General features: G+C 29.6%; 3 protein-coding genes and 2 pseudogenes across 3 annotated transcripts; all 5 read left to right on the plus strand.

Annotated features, from left to right (window-relative positions):
• Positions 1-643: 643 nt before the first annotated feature.
• Positions 644-4,824, plus strand: LOC113866672 (deacetoxyvindoline 4-hydroxylase-like). Its single transcript, XM_027501482.1, has 4 exons — positions 644-852; positions 1,233-1,319; positions 1,955-2,276; positions 4,816-4,824. Exons 1-4 carry the CDS (start codon positions 644-646, stop codon positions 4,822-4,824), a joined length of 627 nt encoding a protein of 208 aa, XP_027357283.1.
• Positions 4,825-5,703: 879 nt separating this feature from the next.
• On the plus strand, positions 5,704-9,212 carry LOC113867389 (annotated as a pseudogene).
• Positions 9,213-10,735: 1,523 nt separating this feature from the next.
• LOC113866673 lies at positions 10,736-13,520 on the plus strand (annotated as a pseudogene).
• Positions 13,521-14,933: 1,413 nt separating this feature from the next.
• LOC113867700 (1-aminocyclopropane-1-carboxylate oxidase homolog 1-like) lies at positions 14,934-18,165 on the plus strand. Its single transcript, XM_027503139.1, has 3 exons — positions 14,934-15,560; positions 16,687-17,008; positions 17,669-18,165. The coding sequence occupies exons 1-3, from the start codon at positions 15,013-15,015 to the stop codon at positions 17,921-17,923; spliced, it is 1,125 nt and encodes a 374-aa protein (XP_027358940.1). The 5' UTR covers positions 14,934-15,012; the 3' UTR covers positions 17,924-18,165.
• A 2,128-nt stretch (positions 18,166-20,293) lies between these two features.
• Positions 20,294-23,358, plus strand: LOC113868011 (1-aminocyclopropane-1-carboxylate oxidase homolog 1-like). The gene is made up of 3 exons (XM_027503561.1): positions 20,294-20,841; positions 22,675-22,996; positions 23,101-23,358. Exons 1-3 carry the CDS (start codon positions 20,294-20,296, stop codon positions 23,356-23,358), a joined length of 1,128 nt encoding a protein of 375 aa, XP_027359362.1.
• Position 23,359: the final 1 nt, after the last annotated feature.

Raw genomic sequence — 23,359 nt, forward strand, 5'->3', positions numbered from 1 at the left:
ATTCTATAAAGAAGAAATGAGCATCATGTTATCTGAAGGATTATTTAACCTTTGGAATGTGAAATACTCAGTTGAGTGAAAGCTTAAATTCTGATTTCAAAGCTTGTATGAAATCTAGTGTTGACATCAAACAATTCTTTACTCACTTTGAATGGGTTGTTGAAGACAAACGTTACAACGAGCTTAAGTGTGAGTATGACTCCCGTCATAAGCTAGCCATGTTGCGATATGAGGTTTCCACCAATCCAAATATAAATGGCTAAAGTTTACACACATACAGTGTACAATTTATTTCAACAAGAGTTTGCTCAATTTTTGACATGTTGCATATCATTAAGGATTTAAACTCCTCATTTGATTGAATATGTAATTACTAAAGTCAATCAACAAAGTTCATGGACAATTACATTTGATAGTTCCTCAACTACTATCAATTGCTTTTGTAAAAAGTTTGAAACAAGGCATACTTTGCTATCATGCTTTGAAAGTGTTTGAAGCTAATAATGTAAAGACTATTCCTGATAAATACATACTAAAGAGATGGATAATAGAAGGCTATTGTGGGATTATTCACAATGTAAAAGGCATACAAGTAGAAGAAGCTCCTATACTTTTTACTAGACGAAGATAGCTAGCATATAAAATGATCAGGTTGGCCTCTGAGGTTTCTAGTTCAGAAGAATATTATCAATTAGTGGATGACAGTATTAACACTTTAGTGGGCCACATTGCAAAGCTTCGCTTACAAACAGAAGATAATGACAAGAATAGGGATGATGGTGTAAATAAGGTCGCTAATCAGGGTACACAACCTAAGGGATTCAAGCAACGACCAACCATTAAGAGGAAAGGGTATAAAAGATTCAAAGGTTAGGTTGAATTACAAGCAAAAAGAAAGAAGAATAAAACTCTAACTTTAGGTCAATCAGCATCTCACGTACTTTCTTATGATTACTTTAATTATCAATTAATACATTTATTTTAACTTCCTTATTATATCCATATCATAAATTTCGCTATCATTAAATGTTTTAGGAATATCAACCAATGCTCTCGGATTCATTTGAAGTATATTGTTTGGCACCTCCATGTTATGATTCCCCTCAAACATTAGTCAATCAATTAAGTTTCACGAATTTGTTAACAGTAAGACTATCAACTTAAATCAAACCGAATATCATGATTTTTTTTTCCATCCATTATTGTTTGTAATGTCTCTTCTTATTTTGCAGGGACAACTTCATGATACGAATACTTCAATCCTTGATCAAGTTTGATTACGAAATTGCCAAAACTTCTTTTGTTTCAAAGCTAAATATGTATTTATCAACTCTTTTTTGTCTAACATGTAAAGTTGAAAAATTTATATGTAATCAAGTGTATTTTGACCCCCATAAATGTTGTTTGTATTCTGGCTTGATTTATTTTGAGCGTGGCCCAAGCGCATATATATTTCGCTTAAACTACAACATTTCGCTTAAGCTATTATATCAAGTTGTACAAGTTAATGCATTTTCTGATAAATTCACTTAAGCGGATAAAACTTGCTTAAGCTAAAAAAGTTTCGCTGGATTTGTAAAACTCTGGCTGAAGCCCTACCAAACTTCACTAAAGCTATTTAAAATTCACTCAAGCTAATTACACTGCCTGAAACATGTGCTCTCTGTTTTACATTCACTCAAATTTTTCTTTTTTGCTTGAGAGGGCTTAAGCGATTTTAAATTAGCTTAAGTCAAATTTTTTCGTTTAAGCGAATTTCGCTTTCAAGTTTCTTCTAGCTCGCTTAGGCGCGTTTCTGAGTGTTCAAGCCCTTTTGTCGGTTGCTTAAACAAAAAATTCTCGCTTAAGCAAGCGAAAAACTGCAACCTGCAGTTCCCGCCAAACTGCGACGATCCGGATCCATAAAATTTGGACCTTTTCTTTTCTATTTGATGAAATGTTTGTATATTTGTAGAGATATTGTGACTGAATACTCAAAGAAAGTGAGGGCATTGGGTGTTACAATCTTTGAGTTATTGTCAAAGGCTCTTGGTCTTGATCCATCCTATCTTAAAAAAATGGATTGTGCTGAGACACTTTTTATTATGGGTCAATATTATCTAGCATGCCCTGAACTTGAATTAACACTAGGCTCTACAAAGCACAATGATATGGACTTCATGACAATTCTTCTGCAAGATCAGATTGGTGGTCTTCAAATTCTTCATGATAATCACTGGATTAATGTTGCTTCTGTGCATGATGCACTTATTATAAACATTGGAGATCTTCTACAGGTAATTATTGTTATAATTATTCTATGTTTTCTATAGATAAATGGTCTTGATATTGCTTAAAAATTACAAATTCAATGAATCTATTATGAGAGAAATTTTATAGATGTTTAGCATAGAATATGTTGTGTTATTAAACATTAGATAATTATTCTATGTTTTTTATTTTTATATTTTATTAGAATAATAAATATTTAGATATATTTTACTTTTTATCATCTATCCATCACACAAATTAATTATATAAATTAAATTTTAAATTATTTTATTTTATTTTATTTTTTAATCAGTTCAAAAATAATTTTAAAATTTAAATTTAATTTAAAATTGATTTTAAATTTAATTTTTGTTGAAACTAGTTTTAAATTTAATTTTACATTGAATTAATTTTAAATTTAATTTTTAATACAAAAATAATTTTTAATACATTTGTGAATTTTATTTTTAAAGTAAAACTAATTTATTGTACAAAACGTTGCATTAAATTAGCGCGTTTCAAAAATATTTTAACAATATTATTAATATATTATATTATATAGAAGTGTATAAAATATTTATTATTATTTTTAACTTATTTTTAATAAACAGAGTTTATAATGAAAGTTTAAATTAAAATCTATAAAAATAAAAATTAATAATATAAATAATAGTAAAATTCTTTTATTATAATATTTGAAAAATTAAAAATTAAACATAAATATAAAAGCAACAGTAATAATTAATTTAAAAATATTTTTTATATTTTAAATATTTAATTTTAATTATAAGAATTAAGATTAATAAAAAAATATTAGTGATAAAATATAATTACAATAAAATTTTGTAAACTAATATAATGTAGAAATTTAATAAGTAAAAATATAAAGTAATAGCTTCTTATATATGGATTTAGATAAATAAATAAAAATATAATTTCAGAAAGTAAATTTAAATGCTAAATTAGTTACACAAATATAATTAATAAAAAAATAAATTTAATATGAATTTAAATTTTTAAAATTAGTTTAATATAAATTATGAATTCGACTTATAAAACTAGATTTTTTGAATACTACTATTGTCAGAGAGCAAGTTGGAGTAATACCTTTTGTTTCAAAAAAATGGTTGAATCTCACTAAGGAAAGTAGATTAGATGGAGGGTAACCCAATTACTAGAGATAACTATAGAGAGATTGAGAAAAGCTATAGGTGAAACCATTTGGAAGGATTTACAAGTCAATGGTTCGTCTATATATATGACAATTGGTAGAACATTATGGTATCATTTGATGCATGTAGTTGGGTCCCAGCTAGTGGGGAAATGACTTGACTGTTGTTATTATTGTTGAAATATGCAAAGATTGCAAAAAGGTCCAGAGAAAAAAATTGTGTGAAAAGCAACTAAGATTATCTTGATGTAAATCATGGCCTAGGGTTGTTTTGTTTTTGTGATACATTAATTATTCAAAGTACACTTTTTTTGTTGGCATTGCCCTATTTTCATTTTTTGATACCCACATTACTCTTGTTTTTTTCGAAAACTAATCTAAGAGAATTGGGCCCCCGTTAAATACATATCAAAGAAGAAGTGATAAACAAAAGGGTAAAATGGGAAAGGTGAGTAAGGAGGCCATTATGAAGGATTTTAACAAACTGAGTACGTGGCATGAATGGAACGACAAGGACGATGCAAGAATCAGCTGAGAAGAGGAATAAGATGCAGGATGGACAGGGGGGGAGGGCAGGAAATATCTAGGAGGTTAATTGGGTGTCGTTGCTGCCATAGAGAGGAGGCTTATATCTTTATCAGTAGTTTCTTTTCTGTTATTTCTTATCTATTTCATTTGTGTGTCCATGGTTAATCCCTAAGTTGCTATGTTAATTCAATTGTTCATTTGGTTCCTATACAAAACCAAGCTTAAAATAGAATTATACAACTAAAATTTTAATGGACATAGGGTTATCAGTCCATGACCTGCAAAATTTAGCATAATAGACTCAATGGAAAATATTGTGGCCTTCCTGTACATGTATACTGACCATATGTCCTTAATTATTTTTAGAGTAATTATACTTGTTTATACTTTTATCCTCACACAATCCTCCATAATTCATGGTAGGCTCATCTGGACCATTTGAAAAATGTAATCAAAACAATGGATTCCATGGAATTTGTGTGGTGTTTATTTGTCAGAAGAAAACCCTCTAATCTATAGAGGCATTACTATGGCTGATTTCTTGACACATTATTATTCAAAAGGCCTTGATGGGAACTCTTGCTTGCTTCAAGATATGAATCAAATGTACATATATAATAGGTGCACTCTGTGCTCGTTATAAATTAAGCCTTTGACTGTAATTTTCTGTATTTAAGAAATTTAAAGGACATTTGATATTTATACTATATCGAATTTTGGAGTTTCTTTAATATGACAATAACATCATATATCTTTTTCTGTTGTCATCCTATTTTCTGCAATATGACTCGTTATGATTGAGTTGGCTTTAGTTTATACTTTATTACTGTTAACTTGTGTCTTCGGCTGTGAATTGTGATTTGCAGATATTGTGAGGTTTAAATAAGTCCATTATATATGGTGAATGAACTATTAAGTGAAGAGGGTCTCTTGCGCCTTTGAGAAATAAATTGCATAGACTAAGGAATTTAATTATTTTATTAAAATTAATTACTAAATTACTAAATTATTGTTTATTAGTAGTTTCTTAACTCTAGAACTATTCAAATGTTATCAATATCTTATAAAGGCAAATGTATTAATCGAAAAATAAAAATTAATATTATCTTCAATTTTTATATGAATAAAAAATAGAAACAAATTTTTTTCTAGACTTTATGAACCGATATATAAAAATACAGGAAATATATTGTTAAACATATCGGAATAATAATGCTTAATAAATTTTGGATTTAATTCTTAATTAGATTAAACTTAGATACAATATGATAAATATCATTACTAATGTTTTTCAATTAAAATTAATGTTAGTAAGGATGCTTTTATTATATAAATTATTAGCATTCCTATCACACCTTGTCCTTTTTATATTTAAGATAGAAGAGGATTTAACTCTAAGAGGGTGCTTAGATATCTACTTGTTTAAGTACTCATTTAATTATTTTTTAAACAATGACTTAAATTATATATTTTAATAAAATAAATTAAAAATAACTTATTTTGATTAATTTTATCAAATAATTTATTAAAATAAAATTGAAAATAGGGACGAGAGTAATGAACTAATTTTTCATAAGAATTGTTGATAAGCTCTTTGAAAGAGGGTCAAAGCCCAAGTATGGATGCATCTAGTCCAAGCTTCTTTCAACCTAAGTTGATCCAAATTGACTTGGCTGAGCTGGCCCAAATGGGAATATAACATTAATCCTCGAGGAACTCAAACGTGGTACTGTCATCACTCATCGTCGGTAGTTTGATTCTGTTACCGTTTCCTCGTATGGCAGTTAATGTCAGAGAAGTCGAAGTTAAAGCATTTGATGAATCAAAAACGGGTGTAAAAGGTGTCGTAGATTCTGGGGTCACAAAGATCCCTCTCATGTTCCATGTCAAGTTGTTGGACACCACTCATACCTCACCAACTGACTCCAACTTCAACTTCAGCATCCCAATCATAGATCTTCAGCACATACACAACTCAACTTGGCGTGTTAAAGTGGTTGATCAGATTAAGAGGGCATCGCAGGAGTGGGGTTTCTTTCAAGTGATCAATCATGGTGTTCCTGTTGAGGTTTTGGATGAGATGATTTGTGGAATCCGTAGGTTTCATGAACAAGATGCTGAGGCAAGGAAACCCTTTTACTCAAGGGATAGTAGTAAGAGAGTTAGATATTTTTCTAATGGCAAGCTGTTTAGAGACATGGCTGCTACTTGGAGGGATACAATTTCATTTGTTGCAAATCCTGATCCTCCTGATCCAGATGATTTGCCAGCTGTATGCAGGTAAATATTAAGTGTGTGTTTGATTTATCTTATTTTAAAGTAATGATTGCATATTTTCATCAATTCTCTCAGATAGCTTTGAAAAATGAAGGGTTATTCTTTCAACATAATATGTTACCAAACCTGGGCTAAAACCTGAACATGCCATATATGGCTTAATGATATAGTTTTGGTCTTGCTATTTATTATATGTCTGTCTATGAACAAGACCTAGCATGTAGAATATTAGGTTTGGTCATTGAAAAATCTCACCTATTTCATGTTAGTTTTATATTCTTAAAACCCAATAGTAACTGACTAAACTTTTAGTGCCACTTTGGCAGGTTAATTTTCCCATTTTGTTATCATCTTGAAATATTTTCTCTACCCAGCTTGAAAACATTATCTAAGTGCGTATTTGGTTTAATTTATTTTGAAAAAATAATCGTTTTTTTTAATAGATTCTTGAGAGAGATTTTGAGAAGTGTGATAATTTCTCTTCAAATCAGTGATTCTAAACTTGCACTAATTCTGTCAACACTTGAAACACTATCAGACCAAATCATATTTGAAAGGATGGGGTGATGGGATGTAATTGGCAGTTTAAGAATCTGCATTCATCTTTTCTCACTTAAAACTTATCTAATGTAAGCTGGTTCAATGTGCCACACTTGAGTTACTAACTAAAACCCAAAACCAATTTGTTTATATCAAAATGACATTATTTATAATAAGCTAGAAATCATATCGATTAAGTGGCCATGTCAATGCCACCTTAGAAAATTAACACGCCACATTGATTCTTTGCTAACACAAGCGTATCCAACATAACCCAAGAAGTAACTTGCTTAATAGACTACTAATTGGGGGCTTGGTTTTAAGAATACAGGAACTAATGTGAAACAAGTGAAATTTTTTACCAACCAAAACTAATATTTCTGGCATTACAGCGATGTTTTACTCTATATATGATATTAGCAAAATAGTTATTTATTCTAGTCCACATTGAGCAAATTAGGGAGGTCAATGTGGTAATTATAATCCTAGCAATTGGTGTAATTTTTGGATGTTGAGAGCTCTCCAACACTAAAAATACTCTTGCTGTATGGCGTTTCAATCTGATAGACTAGTTTGTTTGGATTAGACCCTTTTCACAGGATTCTGTCCTGCCATTAATATAGTAATTTAGCGTTGATGCAATTTTTCTAAATTTCATATTGGTCAAATGGAATTTAGTCAAGGTCACTAATGAATTTCACTTTTTTAAATTTCAAATTTTTCTTTTTGCTCAACTACTTGTGTGTTTGTAGAGATATTGTGGCTGAATATTCAAAACAAGTAAAAGCATTGGGCATTACAATTTTTGAGCTATTATCGGAGGCTCTTGGCCTTAATCCTTCTTACCTTAAAGAAATGGATTGTGCTGAAGCACTTTATATCATGGGTCAATACTATCCAGAATGTGCTGAACCTGAATTAACTTTGGGCATACAAAACACACTGATTGTAACTTCATAACAATACTTCTGCAAGATCAGATAGGTGGTCTTCAAGTTCTTCATGAGAATCACTGGGTTAATGTTCCTCCAGTGCAAGGAGCACTTACTGTAAACATTGGAGACATATTACAGGTAACTTCAGTAATTGTTTATTGTGTTTTCTATGAAAGATAAGATCTTGAGATATGATTATCAGAGAAGATTTATAGCCTTCGTTCTTTAGCTTTAGAAAAGTATGAAGATGTTAAGATCATGGAAAGGTCCAGAGAAAGAAATTTTGATTGCAAAAGATGAATAAAATTATCAAGAAGCAAACCGTGGCATGTGATTTGTCACCATGTTTATGTACCTTATTTTAACTGTGGTCTCAATGTTTCACAACCAACTAACCTTTTCTTTTATTGACATTCAAGGGGTGCGTAATATCTGTCTCAATTTTATGGGTAACTGTGACTTTCTTTGTCATGGTCTTTTTAATTTTTATTACACTGATTTTATTTAATACCTTTCATAGACAATCAAATGTTTAAAAAAAAAAACTGATAGTTAGAATATACAACTAGAAAATTTAATATAGGGTAGTCAATCTAGGACCTGCAGAATTCCGCGAAAGAGACACAAAAGAAAACCATGTGCTTGAAAATTTTTGTCAAAGCCTCTAAGTATTGACCACATATCATTGCTTATACATTACTAATTTGTCCATATCAACATATCTTAACAGTTCTGTTATTTCTTTTACTACTTTCATTAATACCCTGTGGTTTATCTACGTTCTTAATATCCAATTTGCTTTGATCTCTTGATCTATCTTGCTACCTGATTCCATTTCAACATGGACCTTAAAGTATAATGTCCATCTACACAGTTTTTTCAATTACCAGGAATAAAAGTTGAGGAGTGACAATTCAATAACATGATGTAAGACGTATCATTCTTAAGATGTTTCTTTCAAAAGGAATCATAAAGTACAAGGCAACAAAAAAGTGAACTAAAATATTTAGGACGTTTTATTAGATTATCATTACCAATACACAATTTTTAAGATTATATTTATCAATTTCCTTTTTTATTCATGCAGCTTATGACAAATGACAAGTTCGTCAGTGTTTATCACCGGGTCTTGTTGAGGAGTGTAGGACCTAGAATTTCTGTAGTAACCGACCTTATGAATTTTACTATATCTGAATGCTCATCAAAGGTTTATGGTCCAATAAAGGAATTGTTATCAGAAGAAAACCCTCCAGTCTATAGAGACGTTACTATGAAAGAAATCTTGACAAATTATTATGCAAAGGGTCTTGATGGGAACTCTTACTTGCTGCCTTTGAGGTTGTGAAGCAAATAAAAGGTATTTGATCAGTGCTTTCTTGATTTTCATGGAGTTGGCTTTATCTGCATCAACTTATCATAGTTCAGTGGTGCCTTTTGCTGTAATTTTCAATGTTCAGAGATATTTAAATAAACAGCATCAGGTTCTAGGGGCAAAAGGTTTGGGCGCATATAGCTCATTGTACTATAGGAGACATAACTTGTAGTTTTCCTTATTATGACAATAGCTTGATATGTTCTTGTGATTGTCAATGTATACTTCAACTTTGTTGCCGTCCCTCTAATTTGCTCTGAGTAGGTTTAGTTTCTATATATTTTTTTCGTTTACACTCTTATTTTTCACCTTGCATAAAGTCACACAAATTTGGTTTACTACCATTTAAGAACCACAATTAGTCATTTTGAGAACATAACTGAAAGACGCATCTACAAATTAAAAGGCGTCGATGAGAATCTCAAGAACTAAAATGACTGTAAGTGACAATTTCAGAGACTAAAATGTCCGACGAGTTATAATTTCAAAGACTAAAATAAAACGAAAATATATATTATACCACATATGACATTGTTTTTGTCATTAATCAATAACACGTGACACTTCAATATCATTTTGCCACGTAAGTAACAACACGTGTTAATTAATGTGACATGTCAGCATTTTGTTGCTGTCTATTAATAGTGTCTAGATTTAAGGACTTAAATGCATGATGAAAATTAATAGTCAAAAACTAACATAATATTTTAAATTTTTTAAAAACTAAAGTGTAAAGTGCAAACTCTCTCGAAGACCAAAATGATAGTTTAGTCAATAAAAAAACTTACAAAATTTACCTATGCCAACAAAATTTGCTCAAGCAAATCTGTCATCATACTAAGTTCGAAATGAATTTTTTTTCTTAACATGTGTTTGAAAGTATATTAATATTATATTATATTTAATATTATCAATGTTTTAAATTATATTACTATTTAATGATAAACTTCAAAAAACGTCGTACTGGTACAGCTGTTAGCCCCAATGCATTGATGCAATAAAATTACCTTCAGTGTGTGTACTTCACCAATCCTCCCATGTAATTAAAAGTTATTATTATATTCTTACAAAAATTATTTCCAATAAATCTTATAAAAATATAACAAGACAAAATTATAATAAAAATATTTTTTTAAATTATAAATTGCGTTATTATATTTTTATAGTTTTCTCTAAAATTACTTTTATCTAAATATAATAATTCTGATTAAAATATTAAAAAAGTTGTTACTCTAAAATATATATTGTCTCACTTTTCAAAATTATTTTATATAAAATATTATTTTTTATTGGCTAATTAAATTAATAATAATATTTTAAAAAAAAAGCTTAAACAAAGTGTGATAATAAACATTTTAGAGTGATTTTGATAAAAATAAAATAAAAATACTGTCTCATGAAATTTAGGGTGACCAAGCTTTCCTTAACCGAAGTAGACGATATATCACTCTTCCCTTGCAGAGATAGCATCTTTCGATTGTTTTCTTAGTTTATAAAATACAAATTTATACACTGTTTATACCCCACGCTAATCACGAACAAGATATAAATTAGATATCAATATAATAAACTAATGACATAAAAAAATAGTAAATAATATGAATCAAAGGCCATATAATTATATGTATTGATTTTTGGTCCACTTTCGTTCTCTTCATGTCAATGGCAAGTGGTTCTCCATTTCCCTCTCTCCATCTTCACAACCACCACTCCCTAACCATGCACGCCGTTCCACAGCCGCGCGTGGACGCCACGCGCGGGTGTGCTCCTAACAGAAAAGCCGAGGTTATAGCATTCGACGAATCGAAAACGGGTGTGAAAGGTGTCCTAGATTCCGGGGTGACGAAGATCCCACCCATGTTCCACGTCAAGGTGGACCCCACTGACACGTCACCAAGTGACTCCAACCTTAGCATCCCAATCGTGGATCTTGGAGACATAGACAAGAACATGGCTCGACGCGTTGAGGTTGTTGAAGAGATTCGAAGTGCTTCGGAGGAATGGGGTTTCTTTCAGGTGGTGAATCATGGTATTGGTGTTGAGGTTTTGGATGAGATGATTGGTGGGATTCGTAGGTTTCATGAACAAGATGCTGAGAGAGGAAGCGTTTTTATTCACGAGATAATGATATGAATGTTCGATATTTTTCTAATGGGAAGCTGTTTAGAGATATGAGTGCTAATTGGAGAGACACCATTGCATTTGTTGCCAATCCTCATCCTCCCAATCCTAATCAAATGCCACCTGTTTGCAGGTAATTACTAATATACTTGTTTTTGTGCTAAAACTTGCCTATGCTTTGTTTGGCTTTTGGTAATTTTGGTTCATCATTCTCATTGTTTAATAACCAGGACAAAAACACGGTTAGTTTTGAATGTAATTAGTACTTTATATATATAAAAGTTTAAGTAATTATAATAGTATAATTTTATTAGAAATAAAAGTATTTAATATATTTTAATATTTCTAATAAAATTTAATATTGTTAGTTTTATAAATTTAACTCTTAATAAAATCATTTTTATGGGTTAGCATTATCATATAATTTAAACTAAATTAATGATAGATAATTTTTCTTATGTTACAACCAAACTTATTTTAGAAGAATCTTATATTTGTTTTGGACACCTCAAAACAGATTAATTCAATATACTTTTTATAATCTGTACAATAATTAATGCTAATTTGTAGAACACTGATTCTGTATTTTAATTTAAAATTTGTGATGTTATTCTAACGTTATATTTTTTAATGTTATACTATAACCATATCAGGTCATGCTTCATAATATATACCGTTCTATGCAGTAATTTAGAAAATTACAGCTTTGGCTGTTCTATAATATTGCAAAACTGGTATTCTTCTATTATTTTGGCATTTATGCAACTTTGTTGTGTTTCATATTTGTTACACTCACATGACATTCAGTCAAGGTCTGTACATTTCACTAGCAAAACCTATCAAAATTCTTTTGCCTTTGATGAAATGATCATGTATTTGTAGAGATATTGTGGCTGAATATATAAAAAAAGTAAGGGTGTTGGGCATTACAATCTTTGAGCTATTGTCAGAGGCTCTTGGCCTTAAACCTTCTTACTTTAATGATATGGATTGTGCTGAGGCACTTTATATGTTGGGTCAATACTATCCACAATGCCCTGAACCTGAATCAACTATGGGCATTACAAAGCACACTGATTGTAACTTCATTACAATACTTCTACAAGACCAAATGGGTGGTCTTCAAGTTCTTCATGACAATCAATGGGTTAATGTTCCCCCGGTGCAAGGAGCTCTTGTTGTAAACATTGGAGATATTCTACAGGTAACTATTGTAATAGTTTATTCTGTTTTCTAAAATAGATAAATGGCCTTTAGATAGAATAAAAATTAACTTTAAATATATAAATATTAAATATTCTTATATACTAAGGTTGAATATGTATAAATATATATGAAAAAATATTTTCTTATATTAGTGTAAGTTTAAAAACTCTTCCATTTAATCTAAATTTTTTATTTAACTTACATCTAATGACCAATGAAATAATAAATTATAATCTGTTAAATGTAAGTTAAATGAAAAGTTCAGATTAAGTGTAAGAGTTTTTAGACTTACACTGGTGTAAGAAGATTCTGCCCTAATATATATATATCCATACGTTACAATACAAAATATTGGATTATTCAAAAAATTGAATTATCAAAATAAATTTGATTTGCTACTATGGGACTATGCATATTTACTTCATTTTAACTATTTTGCCTTAAATTTTGTTTATTTAAGTGTTTCACAAGCAACCGCCCTTTGTTTTATGTAAATTCAAGGGGTGAGTACAGCTACATATCGGTCTCGAATTTGCTTTTCATGCATATAAAAATAACATGGTGACAATTTGTACAGATATCTCTCTTTGTCGTGGTCCTTTCTACTTTTCAAGACAAATTCATCTATTTCCATAAGACTATGATGGGAATCTATATGTTCTTTAAAGTACTGAAATAAAATCATAATAACACGATGGAAGATGTATCATTGTTAAGCTTAAAATGTTACTTTCAAAAGGAATCGTAAAGGAGATGATGCAACATAGAAGTGAACTGAAATATTAAAGATTTTTATCAGATTACCATTATCATACACAATATTTCATGATTATAATTATCAGTTTCCTTTTTATTGGTGCAGCTTATGACAAATGACAAGTTCATCAGTGTTTATCACCGGGTCTTGTCAAGGAATGTTGGCCCTAGAATTTCTGTAGCATGCTTCTTCATGAATTTTACTATATCTGAATGTACATCAAGGGTTTATGGTCCAATAAAGGAATTGTTATCAGAAAATAACCCTCCAATTTATAGGAATATTACTATGAAAGAGATTTTGACAAATTATTATGCAAAAGGCCTTGATGGGAACTCTTACTTGCTGCCTTTAAGGTTGTGAAGCAAATCAACTCACTCTATTAGATGTTTGGCTTTTTGCCCTCATGGCTCTCATGGAGATGTCTTTATTCTGAGTTTATCATTGTTAATTTGCGCCTTTGGCTGTCATTTTCAGGCTTTAGCATCTTGTTATGTTTCAATAAAAAACATTAATTAAGTTGTAGAGGCAAAAGGTTAAAGCCATGTTTAACTAGTAGTACTATAGAAGAGCATAACATACTGTATCATGAAATTAACTTCATATGTTCTTGTGGGAGTTAACAGATTTTTCAATTTTTTGTTGCTTTCAAGTACAGTGTCAATTTGTTTAGAGTCGGTTGTTGTCTTGAAGAGCCATGTATGCTTAGTTTTAAATCTTATATTTAACATTGCATATCTTTAAGTCATGACATTTCAATTTTTCTGCAGTAAATATCACTAAATTTTGGTTTCATATCATTTTAGAACCTGGAATAGCCATTTTGTGAACACTGCACTGAGAGACTCCAAGTCCACAAAAAGATAATTCAACTTATCATCTGCCCATTGAATTTGAAACCTGAGGGTTGTAGTGTTTCCATGGAGAACAGAGGCATCTCCTCTAAATGTGTTTCTTTTTAAAACTATAACCAGCCCCACCAAATAAAACTTTTCCACTGTGCCCGTCACAATCTTCCTTAGTTTTAACCTGAACATTGACCAACGCTATTCATAATAAATTCTTACTACTAAATTATTTTTTTTATTTTTTAATAAATTTTAGTCAATAATAAAAAAATATAAGTGTTACCGGTATTTCTCTTAATTTTTGTTAAAATAAATTAACTTAACAAAATACAAAATAAATATCAGAGATGTTTGAAAGAATTTATGAAGAGTTTATAAAAGACTTAAAAGTTTTTATATTTTTGAAAAATTTTAATTTAGTTTCTGAAAAAATTTATTTTTAGTCTATTTTTTAAAAATTAATGTTAGTCTCTCTTACTTATGTGATATAATAAAAAAAATATGGGATAACTTTTAGTTAATTATGTTATTAATAGAGATTAAAAGTATTGATTTTAAAAAAATAGAAATGAACTAAAAATAATTTTTTTATAAACTATAAATATTTTGCAATATACAAGAAAAATTTATTTAAGCCTTTATAAAAAATAATTTATGACATTTATAATTATTTATTTAGTTTACTTTAATAGTTTTTTTTATAACTTATCAACATAATTTTTGAAAAATTATTTTAATTAGTTTTATGATTATAATTAAAGTTTACGTTTTTAACTTTTGAGGAATTGAATATCTTTTTATAAAATGTCTCAATCTATTTTTATTCAAGTTAAAATGAATTTTAAAAAAAATAAAAACAAAAATATTCACGTTCAAACCCAATTTTTACGCCTCAATTATATATTGTGTCTACTTCTTCCACATGGGCGGCTATTTCCCCTCTTTATAAGGGAAACAGTATCATATTTGTGGCTTAGAACACTTGAATTTTCTCCAAGTTTTCCAGTATGGTAATCACAAGCCCAAGTGAATTAGAGTTAGAGGGAAGTACCAATTCCAAATATGATAGACTAGCTGAAGTCAAAGCCTTTGATGAAACAAAACTTGGTGTGAAAGGGCTCTTAGATTCTGGTGTGACAAAGATCCCACGCATGTTCCATTCTACCACGTTGGAAGGTTACACTGAGACATCACAAAGTGGCTCAAATTTGAGTATTCCCATCATAGACCTCAAAGACATACACACAAACTCAACCCTTCATGTTGAAGTACTAAACAATATTCGAAGTGCATGCAAGGAGTGGGGTTTTTTCCAAGTGGTCAATCATGGTATTCCTGTTGAGGTTTTGGATGAGATGATTTGTGGAATTCGTAGGTTTCATGAACAAGATGCTGAGGTAAGGAAAAGCTTTTACTCAAGGGATTTGAATAAGAAAGTTAGATATTTCTCCAATGGTAGCCTTTTCAGAGACCCCTATGCTAATTGGAGGGACTCAATTTCATTTTTTGTAAACCCTGATCCTCCTACTCCAGAAGAAATACCAGAAGTGTGCAGGTAATGTTGTTAATACTAATTTTGACATTAGCACTATGCACATGATTACCCTTCATAATGGTTTACCAATTTACTTCTTTGAGAGTTAATTATAACAAGAATGATGAAGGTATATTTGATAGTAACTTTTTTTTCTTAGAGTTTTTAAATTTGCAGTAAATGATTATAAACTCTTTAAAACTTGTTAAATTTCTTAAATTAGAGTTTTTTTTAAGGTGTTTGATGTGTTAAATGTAAACTTGAATGGGTATTCTATATTTTCTTTAAATTAACTGCTGTGATTTCCTAATGTCTTAAAAGATGAGAGGATAATAACTTCTTTTTCAACTAAATCACTAATTTCATTATCAATTAATATAAAATTAACTGTTTGGATTATTTCACATGTAAAAGAGGTACTAAACCCTCTTAGGTACAAGGAATATAGTAGATTTTACCTTTCTTTAATTTTTTTTTCCTCCTTTTTTTTCTTTTTTCTTTAATTTTTCCATTCCCTCACCCTCTAAACTCCAGAACAAAGCCCAGGGTGGCTTTTACATTGTCTTGCTTGTAGTAAATTGGATGTACTAAGCTAACCCATAGTTGTTTCTTTTTAATGATGTCAATAAAACATGTTTTGTTCCTCTCATGTAGGAAATTTACTTTATAGAGAAAAGTGATAAATTAAAGAAGTAGATTGTAATAATTTTTCTCTTTTTGCTTTAATTTTTAGCTTTAGAGGATATCTTATCCCTTTGTATTTCTCCTCTCTTTCTCAATAACCTTTTTAATTTATTAAAAAAAGTACCACACATTGATTTTTCTCATCAATAACTGTGATTTTATTTTATTTTTTTAAAATAAGACTAACTTTAGAAGAGTTGTATATAAGCTACAGCTGGGTTGGATATAATTGCAAAAATATCACTGGTAAAGTAGTTGGTATTTTGTTTAATTATTATTAAAAAAAAAAATCCACAGACGAAGCACCATTAGTAATTTTGCAATATCAATGGAAAATTTTTCATAATTCATGTTTGTTACATCCCATATAGTCCAAGTAGTCAGTCACTTGTGCAATTTGCTTGCAGACCCCTAAAATTTGACATTTTCCTTTGTCAATGATAAAATAACCATGAATTTGCAGAGACATAGTGGTTGAATATATAAAGAAAGTAAGAGCCTTGGGCATTACAATCTTTGAGCTATTCTCAGAGGCTCTTGGCCTTGATCCTTCTCACCTTAAGGAAATGGACTCTGCTAATGGACTATTTCTTTTGTGTCACTACTACCCTCCATGCCCTGAACCTGAATTAACTGTAGGCACTCCAAGCCATACTGATACTAGCTTCATGACAATTCTTCTGCAAGACCAAACAGGTGGTCTTCAAGTTCTTCACGAGAATCAATGGGTTAATGTTCGTCCAGTGCATGGATCTCTTGTTGTAAACATTGGGGATCTTCTTCAAGTAAGTACTGTAATCACATGCATACAAGCAATATTTTCTTATGATATTTGTTGTTGTGATTTAAGAAAGCAATCTGGGAAAAGAATTACACAATAACTTGCAAAAGGGGAAACCGTGTAAATGGATAAAATGAGACCAAGCCTTTTTATACTGACTATTCTATTCATGTTCTTAGCATCCTTTGTCCTTAATCTTCTATATCATTCATCTTGCTTCCTGATTCCATTTCAACATGGTTCTTTAGAGATCTAATTTTATCAGAATTATCATGTGCCCATCTATGTTTCCTTTGAATTACAGCTATAAATTGGAACTGTTTTATTTATAGAACATAATGCAACAGTTACAAAAAGAATATGAGCAGTTCTATTAGAATCCAGGTAGAATGTCATAACAAATGTCATGTTTTATTTTTGGAATTTTGGCAATTCTCCCATCTATAATTTGTGTTAAGATGTCCCACATATGATAGAAATATAGTCAGAATCGTTCTTGTTAGACTTAGCAATCCTACGAATTAACTTTTGAGAGTTAGACTTAATATTTTAATATGATAGTTTATAAAGTTTGAATGATTGGTCCTTCAAACATCATGCATCAGATGTGTATCAGCCTCCTTTTCATGATTATATTTTATCAATCTTCTTTTTATTGGTGCAGCTTATGACAAATGACATGTTTGTGAGTGTCTATCATCGGGTCTTATCAAGGTATGTGGGCACCAGAATTTCAGCAGCAACCTTCTTTGTCAACTCATCACCACAGGGTGCATCAAATGTTGTTGGTCCAATAAAGGAATTGTTATCAGAAGAAAACCCACCAATCTATAGGGACACTACTATGAAAGATGTCATGGCACATTATTTTGAAAAGGGCCTTGATGGGAACTCTTCCTTGCACGCTTTTAGGTTGTGATTCAAATATTTAGAATAAGATTGGAGCACTCTTGAATCTTTTGGAGTCAACTTTAGTGTACATTTTGTCACGGTTAACTTGTGCCTTTGACTATGATTTTCAGTATCTTTTGAATTTTAAATAAACAGCATCAAGTTCTAGGAACAGAACAAGGTTAAGGCACCCATAATTATTTGTACTACCCAAGAGCAAATCTTCTGGTTTGTGTATTATGATAATAAAATACAGACTCGAGCAAATTTAACCTATGCATTATGATAATCATTCTGATAGTACATAGGAATTTATTATATGTAACCTTTTCATGAAATAGTGGTTGGAATTTGAGCACTCTCCAACTTCAATATTTATATTGTGATATGTGATAGCACTTTCTCCAGAGAGACTAATAATCATGTCAACCCAGGGGCGATCAATGGCTATATTTCAATTTACCAAAATGAATTAATTATTCCATTCAAAGCAACTTCCAAATAATGTTTTTACAATCGAATCAGAGATAAGCTAATGAAAATTTCATTTAAAGTTGAATATATTTAATTGGTTAAATTTGTTTTTGAATTAAAATAATACGTTAACTGGGAACTTCTCAAAAGCAAATTGTCCAATATATAGAAAAATGAATCTTGTGAGCTTATAATATGTGATCTAATCTACAATAATTCAGAAGAAATAGTTCATTCATCTTGGGATTGGGGAGTCTTGCTTCATTTTTAACTAACTTTTCTTTTGTACTTTTATTTCCCTTGAAGTCATGTTGAATCATCATTGGCCCTTTGGCCTGAATTTTTTCTTTGGGACATTAACATCTATTTATAACATAAAAGTTGGCAAGTGAATTATAATATTGACACATCAATTATCCACAAGTCAACTATTTGTCACATTATCAATTTGTCATCATCGTCGCATTTGATTGAATCCCTGGTTTCCTCTCTTCTCAAGTCCATTGTCTAGTTTTAATAATTTAGGAACCTCTAATTCATCTTACCAACCTCACCTACATCATATTTAAGTTTTTCGACTAAATTAATATTATTTTAATAATTATTTATAAAAACTTAAAAAGCATCATAAATGATAAAAATAATAATATGAAAGATCTAAGAGGGTAAAATTAGTTTTAATTTTGGGGTGAAAAGAAAAGCAATTTAGATATTCAACAGGAACAACAATATTCTGAGAGTAGAACAGTTAGGACTACGGAAAGCAAGCACATGTAAGTGGGATTGCGTGTTGACTTTAAAATCGGGGATTCCTACGAAAGCCGAATTTTATACAATTATTTGAGTTGATTTTTAATTTAATAAATATTACTACTAATTTTTTAATTTTAATAAATTTAAATTAATAAAAAATATATTAAATATGTTTAAAAATGTGTTATCAACGTTATTCATTATTTATTGCAAATTATGAAAGCTTTGAATGATCAAAATATTTACTTTTCTTATTATTATTATTATTGTTGTTGAAACATTGGAAATAATAAAATTATTTTAATATGTTCAAATACATACAATAATTAATCAATCAATAAATAATTTTTATTAAAAATTAAAGTATTTAAGTTATTAATACATCAATTACTATAATATTTTGTAATTTTTAATAAAATTATTATATAAAGATTATTATTGTTGTATATATTGTAAAAAGTATTATTATTATTATTCGAACCAAGTTTGTCTTGTGTGGAGGAAACTTTTTATGTGCGTCACATGGCAACTGCTAGTTTCGTTTTCCGTAATTGTTTTTTAATTTTTAATAATTTTTATTTATTTGACCTTTGACAAATATAAAAATTATGTATTTTTTATTATACAATATTTTATGCGAAAATGATATCCCAAATTAATAGTTTATTATTGAATTTTTTTTGGTAAATAGTTATTAAAATAACATTATTTCAGTGAAAAAAAAACTCTTATTTATAATTTACTTTTTTAATATAGGCTCAAGGACCATAAAAAAATAATTTTAATTAATATTATAACATTTAATATTATCAATATATTAAATCTTAATATATCTTAAATGTTTTTAATAAAAAGCTACTTATATTTAAATTCCTTATTCTATAAACACATTAACAAAGATGCATTTAATAGGAAATCAAGAAGGTGACAGGTAGCAGCATGTATTACTATCCATAATCGTAAACAGTAATAAATAATTGGAACGTGGCTTTCAATGAAAAAAAGCTGGCATAAGTCATCTTTGGCCTCAAGTAGAATAGATTATAAAAGGCTTCTACTTTTTCCACACCCTTCACCATTTCACTATCTTTGCTTATTAGGAGTGATAGATATCATTAGCAAATTCATCTTAGGCACACATTGCATTTGCATTTTCTTCCATTTTCATAGTATGGTAGTCACAATCAGCAACAAGTTAGAGTCACAAGAGGCAGGTAACAATTTCACTTACGACAGGATAGCTGAAGTCAAAGCATTTGATGACACAAAATTGGGAGTGAAAGGGCTATTGGACTCTGGGGTGACAAAGATCCCACGCATCTTCCATCATTCAAAGTTGGACCTCAATGGGACCTCAAAAAGTGACTCAAATTTCAGTGTCCCCAGCATAGATCTTAAAGACATAGACATAAATTCATCACTGCGTGTGGAAGTGGTTGGTAAGATTCAAAGGGCATGCAAGAAGTGGGGATTTTTTCGAGTGATCAATCATGGTATTCCTGTTGAGGTTTTGGATGATATGATATGTGGGATCCGTAGGTTTCATGAACAAGATGGTGAGGTTAAGAAAATGTTTTATTCAAGGGATAACAATAAGAAAGTCAGATACTTCTCCAATGTTAACCCTTTCAAAAGCCAAGCTGCTAATTGGAGGGATACATTATCATTTTTTCTAAGTCCTGATCCTCCTAACCCAGATGAAATGCCAGCTGTATGCAGGTAATTTTTATTAATACTAATTCATTTTTCCATTGATAACATGCACATGTTCACATAGTTTATCAAAGTTAAAAAAATGATTTTATTATTTTTCTTATTTATATATCTAAAGAAAAAGATCGTTCTTATTTATTTGTCTATATAAAAATTTAAGATAATTTTAATTATTATTTCTCACTCAAGTACCCTTTGCATGTTCATATAAAATATTTCTACAATTTGAGTTGTGCAAGAGTAAACCAGAAAGGCCTATTAATAAATGATAGATTATTAAGTTTAGCAATCAATTTTTAATAAAATATTCTTTTTGGATTTTTTTTATAAGAATCTTGTAATTATATTACACATATTAAGAAAATTGAGAAGTAATTAATATAATATTTTTAAAAATTAATTATATTATTTCAAGTTTTACTCAAAGTCAAACTCTATCGTTACATTGATTGTTAAGAAGTTAGACAAAATCATTAATGAAAGATAAATATGTAAATAACAATAAATACTTTAAAAATTTTGTAAAGGAACTAACAAAGATTACTATAAAAAGAATCGAAGGGATTTGTTAAATTTTTTGGCCTTTTTAATTTCTTCTTTCACTGAACAAATAAATAGGAATGAGAGAGTAATGTGTTAGAAATTTATATTTTTATAACAATAAATAAAGGAAATAATTAAAGAATTATAAATATAAAAAAACAAAAGAATGAATATTATTCATTCTTAATTGTACTTGTATTTATAAGCAATGTGTGAGTAAGTTTAAAAAATTATAAAGGTTGGCCATAGATATAGTTACCCTATTTTTACGATATAGGGTAATTATATTTAATCTCTCTAAACAATTTATTTTCGAAAAAATAAACATAATTCTTAATAGTCAAGTAAATAAATTATAGTATATTTAATATGGATAGTGGTTTGTTATGTAAGAGGATAACATCAAAGATTAATTTTGTTATTAGTAATTGAAATTACTCTTTTTTTTCTTTAGAGATGATTCGCTTTAATGAAATAAAAGTGTTAGCAAGTGATTGACTAAAATTTTTAAAAAATTATAAAGAACAAAAACATTAAATTGATGATTGAAAAAATTTTTATAAATTTTTATAAAAATTTTCAATAAATTTTAATGATTAACTAAAATTATGTTTAAAGAAAGTGTATTAAAGAACATATTACTAACATTTTTTTATAACATAACTACATAAAAATAAAAAAAATAAAAAAACACACCTACGAAATAATAAGTTTCTTGACTTTAGATGGACGTGAGAACTGTTGTTATGAATGTTTTTAGCTGTTGGTGGAACACACAGAATATTCTTGTAAGAAAACACTTGAATGCTCAACACAGAGAAAATGTTCTCCTAATGATTCAGATGAACATACATGAGATTTTGGAGCTTCGTTTTGTATAGGTGATCGTTATATTGAAATTAGTTGTTTGGTTAATTACGTGTAAGAGAAGTTATTTGATAGGACTGTACATTTATTGGGGAATTTAAGTGACTAAGTCCTCTACTAATACAAGTTAGATGCGTGGTTTATGCTTCTGTTAGTAGAGGACTTGGAAGAGCCTGGTTGGATCCGATGATGTTCGATTTGGACAGTTCAAAGTGGTTCACTCCAGACAGAGAAAGTGAGGTTCAGATTTTGGCCCTAGTATTGCTGGTGCACTGGTTCCAGTCGTTTAATCACCATCAATTATGTTCACTTACTATTAAAAAAACCAAAAAATAAAAATAATTAAACTTTGAAAAATTCAATTATTTTGTGATTGAATATTTTTGAAACTTTTCCTTAATCTTTGATAAAACTTTAATGTATTTGCAGAGATGTTGTGATGGAATACTCAAAACAAATAAGGGCCTTGGGGTTCAAAATCTTTGAGCTATTCTCAGAGGCTCTTGGCCTTAATCCTTCTTACCTTAATGAATTGGACTCTGCCAATGGACAATTTATTTTGTGTCACTACTACCCTGCATGCCCTGAACCCAAATTAACTCTGGGCACTTCAAAACACACTGATGGTGACTTCATGACAATTCTTCTGCAAGACCAAATTGGTGGTCTTCAAGTTCTTCATGAGAATCAATGGATTGATGTTCATCCAGTGCACGGATCTCTTGTTGTAAACATTGGGGATTTTCTACAGGTAACTTTATATATTCATCATATCTCCTTTTTTATGTTTAAGTGATAACACAACTTCTAATTAATGATTGATTATATTTATCGATCTCCTTTTGATTGGCGCAGCTTATAACAAATGGCATGTTCAGCAGTGTCTATCATAGGGTCCTAGCGAGGCATATAGGCCCAAGAATTTCAATAGCAAGCTTTTTTGTGAACGTATCACCAAATGGTTCATCGAAGGCTGTTGGTCCAATAAAGGCGTTGTTGTCAAAAGAAAATCCACCAATCTATAGGGACACTACAGTGAAAGATGTCATGACACATTATTTTGATGAAAAAAGCTTTGATGGGAGCACATCCTTGAAGACTTTCATGTTGTGAA

The sequence above is a fragment of the Abrus precatorius genome, unplaced genomic scaffold (assembly GCF_003935025.1).
Source record: "Abrus precatorius isolate BTA unplaced genomic scaffold, Abrus_2018 Scaffold5, whole genome shotgun sequence".
NCBI lineage: Eukaryota > Viridiplantae > Streptophyta > Magnoliopsida > Fabales > Fabaceae > Abrus > Abrus precatorius.